This window comes from Brassica napus, unplaced genomic scaffold, assembly GCF_020379485.1.
Source record: "Brassica napus cultivar Da-Ae unplaced genomic scaffold, Da-Ae ScsIHWf_3088;HRSCAF=3902, whole genome shotgun sequence".
NCBI classification, from domain to species: Eukaryota; Viridiplantae; Streptophyta; class Magnoliopsida; order Brassicales; family Brassicaceae; genus Brassica; species Brassica napus.
Genome location: NW_026016323.1, coordinates 298,881 through 311,736, shown reverse-complemented (window position 1 = coordinate 311,736; position 12,856 = coordinate 298,881). Strand labels below are relative to the sequence as shown.

The window sequence follows — 12,856 nt, the reverse complement described above, 5'->3', positions numbered from 1 at the left end:
TTGAATATATTATAGATGGTGTTCAAACATGTGAACATCTGAATATTGCAGAGATGATGTTGGTGTTTGATATGTTTCCCCACTAGAACTAGAAACTAATAGTTGTATATATATATATATAAATTTTAAAAAAACACTATCGAATTCGGTCAGTATATTATTATATGATCGATTACGTAATGATTAGTTGAAAAGTAATCTGAAAAGATAATGATACAAAATCAAAATCTTAATCATGCGGACGGCATTTAATTCCCAATCAACAAGAAGCATATAATTTAATCGAAATACATGGAAACATGTATATACTATTACTATATAGTTAAAACATATAAGAGCAACAAAAGTTTTTATTCACGTATTATTCAATCACATTTTCTTTTATTTTTATTAGATAGGAGATAGCAACAGCACTGGACTATTCACTAATCATTTACAATCAAGCATAATCTTTTGTCCACTAGCAGGCCACGCTCAAGAAGATCTTGCAAGTCTAGACATTATCGTAATTTATGATCAAGACTATAAAGAAAAAAAAACAGTTATGAAAGTTTATGACAAAAGTGGAGTTTTATCACAATCTAGTACCAGATGGAAAAAAAAAGATGGAGAGAGAGGGTAAAGGTAAAAAAATGTAATAGTCAAATTTTAATGTGTATGAAAAACGTAAAAAGGCAAAAAGAGAATCGGAGATGGTCTTTTTTTCTTTTCGTAATTAAACTCTGCATGTATTTGGTGTTGACTTTTATGGTAAGAGTCAAATATGTGATCCCCGGTCGTTAAATTCAAAGCGATTACTGTTTGGTCTCACCAAAAAGTTGGAAGATGCTTACGACTTTTCCTTCTTTCGTTCCCATTTTCTCAAATATATATATAAAGCTGCCGTCTCGAGAAGATTATAAATCCATAAGCTTCTTCTTCGTCTTCGTCGTGTGACCCGCACTTCCATCCATAGAATTCAATGTCGACCTACAAGCTCAATCACACTGTAAAATCTCTCCTTGTCTGCTTTCTTCTTGTACTATTTTATCTATACGCTGTCTTCTGCGTGTTTGGTCTCGTGTGATCTCTCTCACTTGGTAGCTTTTGCGTGTTTCTTCCCCTCTCTCTGCTGTTTATTTTTTCGACTTAAATTTGGGATTTTTTAAATCCATATTTGTTGAGCTTTGATAAAAATCTCTCTTTTTTGGGGTTATATGATCGCCGGAAGTTGAGAGATTTTTATTAATTTCTCTTTAGTTCATAGCGATGAATGATACTGTTCATAAATTTATGTCTCTCTTCAAAGAAGCTCATGTTTTTGAAACAGAACATTATTAACTCTATTGACTTCTTTGTTTTTTTTTCTTCTTGGCGCGCAGGATTCATTTGGAAAGGGAGGAGATGCAAACGGTTTGCGGTCAAACCAAGAAAACGGTTTCAGTAATTTGTCTTCTCTAGCTCAGTCAGAGAAAGCTGTTCAGGAGTTTCTTATTCAGCAGACTCCTATGCAGGCTAATGATGATCATCTCATTGAGTTCTCAGAGGCTTTGAGAAGTCAGTAAGCTTTGGATAGCTAAAAAGATTCATCATCCTTTGTGTGTTTTTCTTTCTTCTTTTTGACTTTACGTTCTTGCATATTTTGTAGCTGTTGCAAAGGCTTTAAGAGGATCTTCTGAAGGAAAAGCATTGGCTCAAGCTGAAGCTGCTGAATGGAAACGAAGATATGAGTTGGAGAGGTGCAAGAATCTAGAGTTGCTTCTTAAAGGTTTTTTTGAATTCTCTGTTAAATGATTTATTAGTGTATCCAGTTCCTTCTAGCTGTTTTGGTTTGAATAACATAGTTTTCTGGCTTGTGTCACAGCACCTTCGAATGGAGTGTGTGCTGATGAATCTAATAGCAATGGGATGATGGATCATTCAGCCAAGTCTCCGCGGCTTCATGTTCAGGAAAACGGGAAGTCAGGAATGCATTCCTTGGAGCGTATTTGCGCTCATGAAGTGCTTCAAGATTGTGAACCTAACAGTCCTAATGGCTGTAACAACAAATTGAAGCGAAAGGTAATAGATACTCTTAGTTGTTGTGGTCCAGCTATTGCTTGCTTATATTGAGTCAATAATAAACATAAAGTAGGCAAACCTATACCACATATTATCATCACTCAGCAGACGTAGGACATCAATTTAGATGAAAATTTCTTCTTTTAGAGCTTAAGTATCCTCACATGTGCTGTATCCCAATACTGTTGCACATCCACAAGTGGCTGCAAGAGTACATGAAACCTTAAGCCATATCTCCTGTGCACATCATGTCTGCATGTAGTGTGTATTACATATTCAAAGTCTGTTTTAACGTGCATGGATGCAGGCATCATTTAAGCTTTCCTGGGGATGCAAGGGGCAGGCTAATGATCAACACAAAAAAGAAATCGTCTCTTTTGAGAGCGGCAATATCACTACACCAGATCGCAGTAGTAAACAGGTAGGAAGAGTATTGGCTGCTTGTCTTTATCCTCTCTCTGAATTTTATAAACACTAATTACTTTTGTTCTCAAACTCGGTACACAGTTGTTCAGTATGTAGACTAACTTATACAACTTGTAATATTCAGATTTCACTGACATGGGAGTCCAGTCCACAAACTGTTATTATCTTCACTAAGCCTAATTCAACTTCTGTACGAGTTCTTTCTGTGGAAATGGTCAGGTCTGTATTCTCTTGAACTCTCTTTCAGTAAGATATTATTTACACAAACCATGAGGACTAGATTCAGTGATTCTCTCTGAATTGGAAGGTAAAAAGTGTTTCCTATCATATTCTTCAGATGGTTGAGAGATCATAAAGGACTAAATGTTTACGTGGAACCACGAGTGAAGGCAGAACTTTTATCAGAATCAAGTTCCTTCGACTTTGTTCAAACTTGGGAAGATGGTAAACATCTCTCTCTCTCTTTCTTTTTGTGTAAATTTTCTCTGTATATGATCAAAGCTTCGTTGTTTTTTTACCAATTGGTCATTTGTTTATGCAGACAAAGAAATTTCACTTCTACACCCAAAGGTTGACCTTGTTATAACTCTTGGTGGTGATGGTACTGTTCTATGGGTAACGTCACATCTGTCTGTTCCTTTTTAATAGTAAAACACACACACACACGATTTAACATTGGAACATCGTAACGTTTACAGGCAGCGTCGATGTTCAAAGGACCAGTGCCTCCAATTGTTCCATTTTCCATGGGATCTCTTGGATTCATGACTCCTTTCCGTATCCTTAAAAATCTTTTTTCTTTTTATCAGTTAAAATTTAGCAGCATTATCTGTTGTCCACTGGAACTTTTTCTTTAACTCGCTATGATCCCAGACAGCGAACAATACCGAGATTGTCTTGAATCGGTTCTGAGGGGTCCACTCAGTATAACACTACGACACAGGCTGCAGTGTCACATCATCAGAGATAAAGCAAGGCATGACTACGAGACAGAAGAGACTATGCTTGTTTTGAATGAAGTCACCATCGACCGTGGGATATCTTCTTACCTCACAAACCTTGAATGCTACTGCGACAACTCGTTTGTCACATGTGTGCAAGGCGATGGACTAATACTCTCTACAACATCTGGTAGCACCGCTTACTCACTTGCAGCTGGAGGATCAATGGTCCATCCACAGGTGTTATAATATGCCCCCCCTCATGATCCTCATAACAAGCGAGATAAGAGCTACTAAACATGATGTTTATTTGCAGGTTCCTGGGATCTTGTTCACACCAATCTGTCCGCATTCTCTGTCTTTCCGCCCACTGATATTACCGGACCATGTGACAGTGAGAGTGCAGGTGCCATTCAACAGCAGAGGCTCCGCGTGGGTGTCGTTTGATGGGAAAGGCAGGAAACAACTTGAAGCAGGGGATGCACTAGTGTGTAGCATGGCACCGTGGCCTGTCTCAACAGCTTGCCAGGTCGAATCCACTCATGACTTCCTTCGCAGCATCCACGAAGGTCTTCACTGGAACCAAAGAAAGATTCAATCTTCTGACGGCCCTCAGTGACACTTGAACAAATTAGTCCCAAAATTCTACTCCTTGTAAACCATATACAGAGACAAAGATGTAGTATCTGGTTTCTATCCATTGTTGGGTATAATAAAGAAAATGTAGTATGACTGATTATTCAAAGTTAATGAATCAGAGATGATTCTGTGCTAATATATCTGGGATCGGTTCAGCTGGAAGGAAGAGGAGTTCCTCCACTGATATATCTCATCCTTTTCCACTGTTGTCTCTCTCTATGTCAACTTCTCCATCTTCATTAACACTTCCTACACAGGCATACAACCAAATATGCTCAGGAATTAACAGAGAATCCTTTATGAATCTCTCTATCTAATTCAATTTCTCACCTTTCCTGTTTCAGGTAGCAGATCAAATTCATCTTCATTTTCTCAACACCATCAGCTGCGTGATCTAAGCATATTTTTCTCTGGGAGAAGATTTTCATATATCCTAATGGTGCGGTCGTGAGAAGATACTGCTAAACACAATGTTCTTCACCTGCTGACAGGAACCAAACCAACAACTCGAACACTTTTATAATCCACTATAAGTATTTCCCGTTTAGCATTCCCAACTTAAACAAGGTCCCCACACGCTGCAGCTGGAGAGAACGGTGGAGCTAACACATCACGCTGTACACTGGAAGCAAAACCGTACAACCAATCTCAAAGTTAACAATCAAGGGAGCACGCTACAGATGTAAATACTCGGCTGTAAAACGAAACCGACTCCACAACGCCTGAAGTGTTAATCGAACCCACGACCATTCAATCCAACCGAGAAAGACTCAAACCACTGGACGGCTTTATGATATCTTTAATGCTTCTACAAAATAATACTCTCTCTGTTCTTAAATATAAGATGTTTAAGAAAAAACACACATATGAAAAAATTATTTTTATGTCTAAAAAATATCATTAAAACTATAAAATAATTGTATTCAACCAATTACAAAATAGATTATTAAATATGATTGGTTACACAGTTTTTAATAAAATAAAAGTTACCAAAAATTGAAAACATCTATATATTAGAACATCAAATTTCTTTGGAACATCCTACATTTAAGAACAGAGGGAATATCTTATTATATAGTTATTAAAACTATAAAACCTAATCCCCGGTTAATCTCCAATTTTTATGCTACTCGCTAGACGTTGATCGACCGACCAACTCAACTCACGCTAACACAATTTCGAACATGGCAAAATAGTATTGGTGGCGTCAAAACAATCACTCTCTTTGGTTTGTTCAACCATATTAACTTTAAAAACTAAAATATACTCCCTCCGTTTTTTAATATAAGTCGTTTTAGAGAAACTTTTTTGTTCCAAATTATATGTCATTTTCGGTTTTCTATGTAAAATTTATTAATAATTAATGTTGTATGATCAATGATAATATATCTTCTATTTTTCTATTGGTTGAATTGTGGTTAGGTAAATAATTAATGATGTTTTTGTTTAGAAAATATAAGAAATTAATGGTTTTCTTAATCTACGTGCATAGGTGTAAAACGACTTATATTAAAAAACGGAGAGAGTATATGTTAATTTTAATAAGACTCATATAAAATTTCTCTTTTGTTTTTATGGTCAATTTTTTACGAGCGGTGTTAAAGCATTGATGGAATATGAATGTTTTTATGGTCAATCTTTTTACACCATACTTTGAAACTTAAAACTTGATTTTCTTCATTGTCAAACAAGTACATAGAATTTTTTTGTAACAATAAAGAATCAACAATAAAACAAAAACGTTATTTATATTCTCGATCAAATCAACAATAAAACAGAAGTGTTATTTATATTCTCGATCAAATCAAACAAAGGCATATCATTAACATATGACAAATAACTTTATTATTTAGTCATTTTTACGAGCTTGTAAATTAAAAAAAAAGTAATATAAAAGATCAACACATATTTGGTTTATAAAATTAAGTTAATGAACATGAAGTCCACTAACAAATCAAAACTCAAATCCAAATTCAAATATCCAATGTGTGTATTTATTACTTTGTACAAGTTTCACAAATAACACACATTAGACCTCAACTTCTCACTCAAATAACTTTATTTTTTATACATGAATACACTATTCATAATATTCAAAATAGTTCCAACAATTGTGACTACTCTTATCGGTCTAAATTCAATTTATACTAGGGGACTATTCCTATGTACTTTAACTCGATGTTTTAATTTCAATTTCTTTTGTAAAAATTGGTTCCTAATAATGAAAACTTTCTTTCATAAAAGAAGCTTCATTAATGTTTCTCGTAGGCCGGCATCTTAGACAAAGACGGTAGGCCATGTTGTCTCTATGCATTGGCACTTGTACTGGTGATTTGGGACATTGAAAATAATGGTGTTAACGCTAACTGCAAGGGGAAAAAAAATAAAGGTCTGCACTCCAAGGCCACCTTGGAGACATCACCATACATGTGATTGCTGCTAATGAAAAGCGAGTTCATGAGGATGTGTGGATTACACTGCAAGCAAGTGGTATACGATTCACACATCTAAACTCCCATTTGAAATAAGCCAGCGACTTTGTTATATTTAGGAGATTGCAAGCTGGATAAGAGCCCATCATGCCCCAACTACCGTTCTCCTGATAAGCGGTGATAAAGATTTATCCTTGATTGTGGCTAGCCTAGAGCAGACAACACTACAATAGGATATGAAGGCGGGAGCTTATCAGATGCCATGGAATGTGTTGGGTATAAAGACTTTGATTTCAAAATGTTATCTGACTACTTCGTAACAAGTTGGAAAGCGACGATGGAAACTTATATGATATTTGTGTTTTTGATATGGAGATTAGATAAAACTTTGGAAACAAAAATAAAAAACAATCATAACTTGTCTGAATGGTTTTGGACATCATTAAAATATATAAAGAATCTATAAGGAATATATGCTCAGTAATTAACATTTTTTTGGTAAAACAAAAAGAACTTGAGATGAATTTGTTTAGAAAAATTAGAAATTTAGATAGTTGGAATGAAAAATACTCTATGAAGAAAAAAATTCAATCGATTATTTTTGCGTTTGCTTTGTAAAACCATGCCATGACCCATGGGTACAGAAATTAGCGGTCATGCAACTTGTGATTTAGAATATGAAATATTTTAAAAGTTTGTGATTAAATAATAAATTAATGAAAACACACGAAAAAATCACTGCAAAAATATTATTGTCTTGGGCTTTACTGTTGTGGTATTGATTAAATTTTTCATGGCTAAACATCTGGGCCCATATGCGGGCTTCACAACAAAAACCACCTGTTGCGAGAGCGCCTCTCACCCTCACAGTTCTTCTCAACAAAGATAAGAGTACAACACGTGGCAACAAACCAGTTGCGCAAAAATCATATATGGATAAGGAATGGATCATTTCTCATCAAACGCAAAGCTTTCCACAGACTCAGACTTCTTAAAACACCATCTCACAAGCATTGCCCGAGAGAGAAGAATCAAAAACGTAGAATCAAATCAATTATTAAGCAATGGCATCGATGACCATGACAGCCACATTCCTCCCGGCCGTTGCTAAGCTCCCGTCAACCACCGGCGGACGAAGGCTCTCAGTGATCAGAGCTTCACAGAGCGAGAACACAACTACCTTACAAGTCAAGGAGGCGCAGAACAGCAGCACAATGAGGAGGGATCTCATGTTCACAGCTGCAGCTGCGGCCGTTTGTTCCTTGGCTAAGGTAGCCATGGCAGACGAGGAGGAGCCCAAACGAGGGACAGATGCAGCTAAGAAGAAGTACGCTCAAGTTTGTGTCACAATGCCGACAGCCAAGATCTGTCGCTACTGATTCAACAATTCATCTTTCATGTCTCTCTCCCTCTATCTTTCTAATATTTCGGTAAAATTTTCTCAAACTTTGTTTGTAATCATATACTAAATCAATTTCATATTTTGCTACTAGATTTTCGAATATAAACTAAACTTGACAAAAGCATTGCATAGTGTCTGTCTACAATAAAGTTGCTGAAAACTAGAATAAAGCCTAGTACCATACTTATTCAAAGTGAACACAAGCTAAGAGGAGATATTGGGTTTAACCACCTGCATACGTATAGACAAACCTCTCTCATCCCACGTAGTATCCCCAAACACAGCTCCCGTCTTATCACGAACAACGCATTCACCTCTCTCTCCCGGTTTGAACGAACAGCCTCTCGATGTCATCAGAGGAACACTCAACACGTTTCTGTTGATCCCACGTGGAACAAAAAGCACATCCCTGATCGTCGTCTTCTTCTTCCCTCCCTTCATCACAATCTTCACATCTCCTCTCCCTTCCGCCACGATAACAGTTCCGTCCACCAAACCAACCTTAGCCTTCTGCGTTCTGTCTAGACTGGTGAAAAGCTTCTCATGCGGAGTCATGTTGCTCGTGGCGTGGCCGTATATCATCCACGTATCCTCATCGTATGTGAAGGCACCCAACTCCAACTTCGCCAGGAGTATGTAGTCAACTACCAGTTCTGTCTGATTCTGAGCTTCAGTCCCCGCCCGTTTGAAGCAGTGTCTTCCATAAATCCCTTGTTTAACACCCCAGTCCCCATCCTTAGGGATGGAATGACACTCTTCAAGGTTATGATCTTCCTTGTAGCACACGTCACACCACTTGCCAGCACCAAACATAGCTCTAAGCCTGTTTCGCTTAATCTCTCGATGAACATATTCATCTGGCATCGCATCAAATCTACGAAAAAACTCAGCGAGGCTCTCGAGGTTCATCGTCTTCAGATCCATTAGCTCTTCAATCACAGGAGCAGCTTCCTTGTACGACCCCGAGAGCGATCCCAAAACCTTCTTCACAACCTCGTAATCAGATTTCTGCAACTCGTCAACGATCCGCGAAACCCTAGCGAAGTAGGAAACGATCGATTCCTTTTCGCACATGCTAAGTTCCTCGAATTGGTGCTCTAGCCTACGGAGTTTCGCTTCTTCGTTACCTTTCGCGAGCGAATCCCAAAGCTCCTTGGCGGAAGCAGCCGAGATGGTCTTCCTGAAAGACGAATCGGGGAGAGAGGCTTGCAGTATCTTCAGCGCTTTGATGTCTCTCATCACGCGGTTTCTCCAGTGAGCGAGATCCGCGACTTTGATCGTCGCCGCTAACTCTGGAATCTTCGTAGGATCGGGAGAGAGGCCGTTTTCAACTACGTCCCAGAGACCTTTCTCCACGAGTGTTGTTTTCGCGGTGGGAGCCCACTTTTCGTAGTTTAGGTCACGGGAAACACCGTCTTGTGCATTCGCCGCCGCCATAGCTCTCGTAACACTCAGGGTTTCCTAAAACTTTGTTTGTATATTCTCTTGGAGAGAGCGAATCGCAAATCGCAATACACGCGTCGCTTACTATTTATACAATGACATTAACCCTCTTTCGGTGTAAGCATTTATTCAAGATAAGCTTGGGATATTTATTCGGTTTAGCGTAACTGGAGGATATTTTCGGTTTAGATTCTCCTCTAGCCCTGAGCGGGGTTCTATTCCGATTTCAAATTTTAAATTTTTTGGATTTTCAATATCATCATGCTCATAGGTTTTATTTGGTTTTTCCAAATTTTGGTGGAATTCAGTTCATTTTCGCACTATAATGTTTCTAATAAAATCTTTGAAGATATTAAAAACTGAAAAGTATCTATGTTAAACAAATTGTTAAACTATTTAAATTAGATAAAATATTTGAATTTACAAAAAAATAACTGGTATAAAAACTGTCGAAATCTTCAAATATTTTCACATTTTAGTTTGGATTTCGATTACAATAGGATCTCTAAACTACTCAATATCAAAGTATCTAAACATAAGAATCATTCGGGTATATATATATATATATTTTTTTAAACAAATTCCTACCGGATTCCGATTTTTTTGGGCTAGAATTAAGTTTAGAATTCGGTTAAATGCCAAGCCTATTCACTCTTGGAATTCGGTTGATACGGACTTTTCGAAATCAAGTACGGTTTAGTCTGGTTTAGTTTACCTTACACCGCACGCAAGTAATTCTCTCCAACGATGGTCACAAGAGTTTTGTTGATTGTTTAAACTTGTGATTAACCAACCACACCAAGAAAAATGTTTGGAAACTAGATTAATACCAAAGCCGTCCAAGGATTTAAAAGACAACAGACTGCTTCATACTACTGCAGTAGCAAACTAGCAATATAACGACCAAACTGAAAACATGATAACACCAAACCAAAAGAGAAAAACAACACATTCATACGTCCACCTTTCGAGTTACGTTCAGTACCAAAGTGCAAAGCATAGAGCTAACTAAGAGGTGAGATTACCTTCAACCACATTCAAACGCAGAGCTGGTCCTCTCTCATCCCACACAGGCTCCCCAAACACCGCCCCAGTTCGGTCGTGGAACGTGCATTTCTTTGGTTCCATTCTTGCTGAATACCCTCTTGCGGTCAACTCATCAAGACTCAGCACGTTTTCCTTCAACCCAGGAACGAAAAGCACGTTCTTCATCGTCTTCTTCTTCCCATCCTTCATCACAATCTTCACATCTCCTCTTCCTTCCACCCTGAGAACTTTTCCGTCTGATAACCCAACATACGCTTTATGCGTTCTGTCCAAACCAGAGAAGTACTTGTCGTTTGGAGTCATATGGTTCGTGGTACCACAGGGGTGTACCATCCACACATCCTCATCACAAGTGCCATCACCTAAAGCTTCATCTGCGTGCATCAAGTACTCAACTTCAACTTCCTCCACTTGCTGCTCCTGATTCTTTCTCTTGCAGTCTCTCGCAAAGTGCCCTCGTTCTCCACACTGAAAGCACTTACCACGCCTCGAACTCCCGTTTCTAGGGTTGTAATAACAATCCTCCTCGTTGTGGTTCCTCTTCTTGCACACGCCACACCACTTGCCACGCGTCGAGTCAAGACTCATACCCTTCATCATCAGAAGGCAAACCTCCTCGGATACAGAATCATAAAACTCGAAAAAATCAGGAAGACTTTCAAGAGACATGTTCTCCATAATCTCCGCGTTCTCTTCCAAACACGGAGCTGAGATCTTATACGGCATCTTGAGCGAACTCAGCACCTTCTTGTTAACCTCGTACTTGGATTTCACTCTGTTCAAACGACGCATCTCTTCGAGGATCACCGTTACTCTACCTACGTAGGATTCAATCGTCTCTCCTTCCTTCATGCTGAGTTCTTCGAACTGCTTCTCTAACCGAACTAGCTCCACCGCTTTGTTACCGTTTTTGAGCAAATCCCAAGCGTCTTTTGCCGAAGAGGCAGAGAGAGTCTTCCTGAAGGCAGAGTTCGGAAGCGATGATTGAATTACCTGAAGCGCTTTGGTGTCTTTCACCACGAGATCTCTCCATTTCGAGAGTTCTTCGGGTTGAATCGTCGCTGATAGCTTTGGATTTTTTGATGGATCCGGTGGGACTCCGTTTTCGACGACCTCCCAAAGTCCTTTCCGCATCAGTGTGGTTTTGGTGGATGGAGCCCAGGTTTCGAAGTTCAGTTCGCCGGAGATCTTCTTCGTCGATGCCGCCATAGCAGTTAGGGTTTTGTAAACTTTGGAGAGAGTGAATAGACAAACTATTAGCGAAAGACTTTCTATTTTATATTGAGTGGGCATTTACATTGTAACCGTAGACCCTAACTTTCATTTTGAAATCCAATGAAACGTTTCAAATTTCGAAAACGGTTTTGGTTCAGTTTTAACGTAGTTGGAGAACTTGAGTGTGTTTGGTCAAGCGTTCCGGTTTGGGTCGGTTCGAAGAGATGTCTTGTTAATTAATAATCGTCGGTTCGAAGAGATGTCTTGTTAATTAATCAATACTATTAAAACAGAAACATGCCCCATTGATAATAGTTGAGTCCAATTAAAAAAAATATACATCATCTACATAAAACTGCTTATATCACTTTATCAATACTATTAAATTTTCACGGCAGTTCTAGCAATTCTAAAATCCTACTTTTCAAGAAAATTTGATTGCCACTTTTTAAATAAAACGTAAACAACAATAACAAAGCAGTTCCATAACCACTAATGTCCTATTTTTAAGCACTACAAACATATAAAACTTCTATTTTTCAATTAAAAAATCTATTCTACTAAACTCAATTAAGAATTTTACGTAACCACCTTACACAACCAATTAAACTCCTATTATAAAGGCAACAAATTTTATAAATGACAGCAAATTTCGTGAAATATATATACAACTCCTATATCTAACTCATTATCCTGAAATATATGTACTCCTGTGACCCCAAAATTTAAAATCAACAAACTTCCATATCTAACCAAAATCCAAATTGTCACTATTTATTTAAAAATTTTATTTTTCTAGATAGTTTTTTTATAAGAAAATTAAATTATTTAATCCATCTATTCTATTAAATTAGGAACATGATCAGTTGATATTATTATGGAAGTATTATTTATAAAAATATATTCTACGGGTTTTAGTTTAACGGGTTTTAAATAGGTTATTCGATTAAAAATATTTGTTAAATGTTTATTGAAGACCTTATTAACCCATTTACATATATATATTTAACAAAATATATTAAAAATTATCTTTCAAATATTTTTCAAAACTTTTGTTCGGTTTTCTGTGCGTGTTGGATTTGATATTGGTTTTCGGATATCTCTTAAGAACCATTCAAGTATATATGCCAAATCTAATAGATTATGAAACTTTGATTTTTGGGTCGATTCTGAGTCAGATTTTTTGGATACGAATATTTTTCTTGACTAATTATGTTAGGTAACTACTAAGAAAATATAATATGTTGCAAATTTTAAAAATAAAGTTTAAA

At 37.4% G+C, this 12,856-nt stretch overlaps 3 protein-coding genes across 3 annotated transcripts; 2 read left to right on the top strand and 1 right to left on the bottom strand.

The window, feature by feature from the left end:
• The first annotated feature begins 840 nt into the window (after window positions 1–840).
• LOC106451881 (NAD(H) kinase 1-like) lies at window positions 841–4,249 on the top strand. The gene is made up of 11 exons (XM_013893863.3): window positions 841–988; window positions 1,362–1,536; window positions 1,628–1,747; window positions 1,844–2,040; window positions 2,348–2,461; window positions 2,591–2,685; window positions 2,804–2,910; window positions 3,008–3,081; window positions 3,165–3,243; window positions 3,340–3,647; window positions 3,724–4,249. Exons 1-11 carry the CDS (start codon window positions 962–964, stop codon window positions 4,024–4,026), a joined length of 1,599 nt encoding a protein of 532 aa, XP_013749317.1. The 5' UTR covers window positions 841–961; the 3' UTR covers window positions 4,027–4,249.
• A 3,151-nt stretch (window positions 4,250–7,400) lies between these two features.
• LOC106451880 (photosystem II 5 kDa protein, chloroplastic) lies at window positions 7,401–7,970 on the top strand. Its single transcript, XM_048774367.1, has one exon. The coding sequence runs from the start codon at window positions 7,543–7,545 to the stop codon at window positions 7,855–7,857; it is 315 nt and encodes a 104-aa protein (XP_048630324.1). The 5' UTR covers window positions 7,401–7,542; the 3' UTR covers window positions 7,858–7,970.
• Window positions 7,971–8,084: 114 nt separating this feature from the next.
• On the bottom strand, window positions 8,085–9,317 carry LOC111208015. The gene has a single exon (XM_022706694.1). The coding sequence runs from the start codon at window positions 9,315–9,317 to the stop codon at window positions 8,085–8,087; it is 1,233 nt and encodes a 410-aa protein (XP_022562415.1).
• Window positions 9,318–12,856: the final 3,539 nt, after the last annotated feature.